This window comes from Dipodomys merriami, unplaced genomic scaffold, assembly GCF_024711535.1.
Source record: "Dipodomys merriami isolate MVZ:Mamm:240054 unplaced genomic scaffold, mDipMer1.0.p SCAF_286, whole genome shotgun sequence".
NCBI classification, from domain to species: Eukaryota; Metazoa; Chordata; class Mammalia; order Rodentia; family Heteromyidae; genus Dipodomys; species Dipodomys merriami.
The window spans coordinates 195,654-201,550 of record NW_027204337.1 but is presented as its reverse complement, the minus strand read 5'-3'; the positions used below and the strand labels follow the sequence as shown (position 1 = coordinate 201,550).

Genomic DNA, 5,897 nt, shown 5'->3' with positions numbered 1-5,897 from the left:
TAAACCTATATTGATTGTGAAGCTGGAGCAAGGTGCAGAACCATGGATAAGAGAAGACTCAGAAGAGAATTTCACAGGTGAATTGAAGCATCTTGAATAGTGATGTTGGGTCCAGAGCCAAGTTGGTCTGTTTATCTTGAGCTGTACAGAGCAATAGTATTCCTAGTGCCCTGAGTCATGTATGGAAGAGAACTAGGTGATCCTTTGTCTCAAGGAATTGTCAATCCAGAATTCTTGTGGAGAGGAACTGAATTTGCTGTTCCAGTGTAGTTAATGTTAGCACTTCTATTTGTCTGTAGAGAAGTCATTTATAAAGAGAAAAAGACAATAAGAAATGTAGTAAGGAGATCTCATTTTAAACTAGTATTTTGCAGGAGGGAGGAAAATAGGATATGGACAATTTTGTATCAGTGGTGCTGGGCATAGAGGGAGATTCAGAATGGAAGCATTAAGAGTACGGAGATGAATAATTTGAGTAAATATTTCCTTGAGAAAAATATAAAAATCTGAAGTACAGAAAAACATTATTTTCCATTGTAAAATGTCAGTACTACTTTCTTAATTACTACATTGCAGAGAAATATATATATTCTGCATAAAGCAATGCTCTGATATTTGAAAATATTGTAACAGAATGTGAGGAAATATCTTTATATTAAGGAATTTATGGATCTCATTTATGTTTTTGTTTATTTTTCATTTTAGATGTCCCAGAAATGGAGGATGTGATAAGCACCTGCCAGGAACGTCACAATAAATATCTCTCTGAAGTAGCAATCATGAATAATAACACAGGGGAGGAAAAAGTGAGACTTATAAGAAGTTTTCATTTAAGTTCAATACCGAAGTCAGAACTGATTGAGAATAATGGGAACTCCTTAGGGATGAGGATAGAAAAGGTCACTGCCTGTCAGAGCATGGGTATTTTCAGTGAACCTGGTAAGATATGTGCTGCATATAGTCCTCATGTGTCTTCTGTAGTTGACGAATGTAAACAGTGTGAAAAGTCTTTCACTGAGAAGGAACACCCTGTTGTTTCTCAGAGAAAACACACAGGAGAGAAACCTTATGAATGTAACATGTGTCAAAAGTCTTTCACCCAGAAATCAAAGCTTACTGTCCACCAGAGAACACACACAAAAGAGAAAACTTTTCAATGTAACATTTGTGGAAAATCTTTCATATGCAAAGCATATCTTACTAGACACCAGAGACCACACACAGGAGAGAAACCTTATGAATGTAACAAGTGTGGAAAGTGTTTCACCGAGAAATCAAAGCTTACTGTCCACCAGAGAACACATACTAGAGAAAAACCTTATGAATGCAACGTTTGTGGAAAGTCTTTCATCCAGAAATCAAAGCTTACTGTTCACCAGAGAACACACACAAAAGAAAAACCTTTTGAATGTAACATTTGTGGAAAATCTTTCTCCTGGAAGGAATATGTTACTAGACATCAGAGAACACACATAGGAGAGAAACTTTATGAATGTAACATGTGTGGAAAGTCTTTCACCTGGAAGACACACCTTACTGTCCACCAGAGAACACACACAAAAAGAAACCTTTTGAATGTAACATTTGTGGAAAGTCTTTCTCCTGGAAGGCATATCTTAATCTGCACCAGAGAACACACACAGGAGAGAAACCTTATGAATGTAAGATGTGTGGAAAATCTTTCACCAAGAAATCATATCTTAATCTCCATCAGAGAACACATACTAGAGAGAAAACTTTTCAATGTAACATTTGTGGAAAATCTTTCATATGCAAGGCATATCTTACTAGACACCAGAGAACACACACAGGAGAGAAACCTTATGAATGTAACAAGTGTGGAAAGACTTTCATCGAGAAATCAAAGCTTACTGTCCACCAGAGAACACATACTAGAGAAAAACCCTATGAATGTAATGTTTGTGGAAAGTCTTTCATCCAGAAATCAAAGCTTACTGTTCACCAGAGAACACACACAAAAGAAAAACCTTTTGAATGTAACATTTGTGGAAAATCTTTCTCCTGGAAGGGATATGTTACTAGACACCAGAGAACACACACAGGAGAGAAACTTTATGAATGTAACATGTGTGGAAAGTCTTTCACTTGGAAGACACACCTTACTGTCCACCAGAGAACACACACAAAAGAGAAACCTTTTGAATGTAACATTTGTGGAAAGTCTTTCTCCTGGAAGGCATATCTTACTAGACACCAGAGAACACACACAGGAGTGAAACCTTATGAATGTAACATGTGTGGAAAGTCTTTCTTGTGGAAGGCATATCTTACTCTCCACCAGAGAACACACACAGGATAGAAACCTTATGAATGTAACAAGTGTGGAATGTCTTTCACCCAGAAATCGACGCTTACTCGCCACCAGAGAACACATAATATAGAGAAACCTTATGAATGTAACGCGTGTCGAAAGTCTTTCACTGAGAAATCAAAGCTTACTCGCCACCAGAGAACACACACAAAAGAGAAACCTTTTGAATGTAACATTTGTGGAAAGTCTTTCTCCAAGAAGGCATATCTTAATCTGCACCAGAGAACACACACAGGAGAGAAACCTCATGAATGTAAGATGTGTGGAAAATCTTTCACCAGGAAATCAAATCTTAATCTCCATCAGAGAACACATACTAGAGAGAAAACTTATTAATGTAACTTGTGTTGAAAGTCTTTCACCCATAAAGGAAACCTTACTATGCACCAGAAAACACAGACATTAGAGAGACCTTATGAATGTAACACGTGTGGAAAGTCCTTGTCTTGGAAGTCAAGCATCAATGTCCATCAGATAATACACACAGGAAAGAAACCTTATGAATGTAACATGTGTGGAATGACTTTCACCTGGAAGTCAAACCTCACTGTCCATCAGAAAATACACAGGAAAGAAACCTTATGAATGTCATATTTGCAGAAAGATTTTCAGCCAGAAGCTACAACCTACTATCCACCAGAGAGCACACACAGGAGAGAAATTTTATGAATGTGACCTATGTGGAAAATCTTTCATGCAGAACATACACCTTTCTGTCCATCAGAAAAAAACCCACCAGAGAGAAATGTTATGTATGTAGCACGCATGGAAATTCTTTCACCTGGAAGGCACAACTTAACATCCATCACAGACACAAGGAGAGAAACCTTATGAATGTGACCAATGTGGAAAGACAGCTTAACACACATAAGTTGATTCACACAAATGAAATAACTTAGGATTGTACCAAATGGGAAAGTCTTTGATCTGTAAGAAAACTGAAATCGCAATACAGAACCAATACAGGATAGAGACCTTATGATATAGCAGATGTGGAGTCCTCGAACTACAAGACACAACTCAGGGTTCATCACAGAACATACAAAACACACAGACACACACAAACAGTCACACACAAAGAGGAGAAAAATAATATGTAGAAAAAATGGAAAGGTTTTCTAGAAAAAGTCATAACAGTAGTAAAGTCTTTCTTGGAGGGGTAACAATGCTCGATAGAAAATGTATTAATGACCTAACTCATATTATGGTATAACCAATCTATACAGTATCTTTACAATAAAATATATATTTAAAAAATATGATGGATTAATAAAGACTAGAATCTCTGCATTTTGTTTGTTTGTTTTTGGGTCCGGTCGTGGGTCCTGAACTCTGGGCCTGGGCACTGTCCCTCAGCTCTTTAGCTCAAGGCTAGTGCTCTACCACTTGAGCCAGAGCACCACTTCCCGCTTTTTTTTCTTTTTGCTTATGTGGTTCTGAGGAATCGAACCCAGGGCCTCGAGCATGCAAGGCAAGCACTCTACCACTGAGCCACCTTCGCAGCCCTGCTTTTTGTCTTGGGGGAGAACCCCAAAGTGTCTTCAGTGCTTGCACTTTTCTTTAATTAATCACTGGTGATGAAAAACTTGTGATTGATTCACTCTTAGCCCATTTAGTTGTTCTGCTGAGTGAGGTATAATAAAAGACCATGTGGACGATGTGTTGCACCTGTGTTATATCATAGAGGGCCAAAGTAGATATGACATTAGGGGAAATAATCAAGTACACAAAGATATTGATCAATCTCTCACAAAAATTGAAATTAACAAAGAAATAAAACCATGTGCCACTTGAGCTACAGCATCACTTCTAGACCCTGAGAGAAAGGAAGGAAAGAGTAGGGAAGTAAGAGATGAAAAGAGGAATTGAAGGAATGAGGAAGAAGGAAGAGATAATCTATTCAAAAGAAGAATGTTTAATTATTGGTGAATGTGAGAATTATTGTTTCAGAGGTGGAGCTCAAGAAATATGGCTTTTACAAAAAGCAAATTTTTGAATGTTTACAAAACGATAAAGAGGATGTAACATTTTATAAATTGATTTAATAATACAGTAATATTAAGTAAGGAGGTCAGGTGTGGCTGGTGCCCTTTGGCCACATGGGGTCTGGCATCTTGTTTTCATGCAGGGGGAAGGAAATGCCCCATCCATCACTTACCTCCCAACTGATGGGTGTGGCTGGATCCCTGCAAGCAGGCATGGGCATTTGGCTGATATGTTACTCAATCTGATAGTCCAGTGCCTGGACTGGGAATTTCCTGTAGACGTGCCTCCTGCTTAGGCCCTATTTAGGCTGGCCTGTCGCTACCGCCTCGACCAGCAAGGAAGACGCGACACCGGACTCTTCTCTCTGCAGTTTATTCAGGACCTTTGAGTAATCTTCTGACCCCCACCCCGGGGAGAATTCCCCACAGCCTTAAGTACCTGCTGGGTAGCCAACCCTGATACGCCACGTGGGAACCACCAATAGGTTCAGGTGCGCGGAAGCAAGCCAGATTCTTTGCCTTAGCCATATAAGGAGTTGTTTATCACAGAAAGCACTCGCCATCGGGAAGGCGGAGGGCGGAAGCCAGCGCCATCTTCCAGGTGCGACCTCTCGCAGGTCTCTACAGTTCCCCCATTTTTTGTTTAAAGAATACAGATGAGAACAGAGGTCTGATCCCTGTTGTGCAATGCAAGGACTGCATACAAGCCTTCTCCCAGAGGGTACTTTCTCTAGGGATGACTCAGCCTGTCCATTGATTCGTTTTTCACAAGGACGGGAAAAGGTGAATCGAACCCGTGTGCAATCAAACATGCTCTCCTCGAGGGCAAAACTCATGCCTCTCAACTGCAGTACTTTGGCTTTGCAATCTGTGTTCATTGTTTTAGGGTGGCAAGCCACGCTTGGGGGGACTGACCTGCTCCAATGACTGTAAAGGCTTGGATAATCATGGCTGCACTGCGACGCTGAGAACCTCTAATTTGGCAAATGCACCACAGACATACCAAGGAGGTTAACACCAGGAGGCCTGTCAGGGCTCCCAAACCCGCCCATTCCTTAAGATGATTCATAGCAGCGGAGATCCATGAAGATAACCCCTTCGCCAATCCGGCATCCACTTGGGTGGAGTTCACCATGACGATAGCAACCCTGAGCTGTTCCATCAGGCTGTCGAACTCCCCAGTTCAATTACCTAAAAGATAACTAGACAACTGTTTAGACAAATTTGCAGCGATTATTGAATAGGTTTTTTTCCTGGGCCTGAACTCTGGGTCTGGGCACTGTCCCTCAGCTCTTCAGCTCAAGGCCAGCGCTCTACCACTTGAGTCACAGCGTCACTTCTGGCTTTTTTCAATTCTTTTTGCTTATGTGGTGCTGAGGAATCGAACCCAGGGCCTCATGCATGCAAGACAAACGCTCTACCACTGAGCCACCTTCCCAGCCCCTTTCTTCTGGGTTAATTGCACCACAGCAGCAGCTAATCCAGCATTAGTTAGTGGTCCACCCAGCTCTCTGCAAACTTTCATCCATGCTTCTAGTCCCCTATTCTTATATGGGGTTATGGCGGCTCTGCATTCCTTA

At 40.8% G+C, this 5,897-nt stretch overlaps 1 protein-coding gene across 1 annotated transcript; it reads left to right on the top strand.

Annotated features, from left to right (window-relative positions):
* Positions 1 to 779: 779 nt before the first annotated feature.
* On the top strand, positions 780 to 2,668 carry LOC138838624 (zinc finger protein 33B-like). The gene is given in 2 exon segments (XM_070038029.1): positions 780 to 1,286; positions 1,610 to 2,668. Coding segments are annotated over 2 exon segments (1,566 nt in total).
* The last annotated feature ends 3,229 nt before the right edge of the window (positions 2,669 to 5,897 follow it).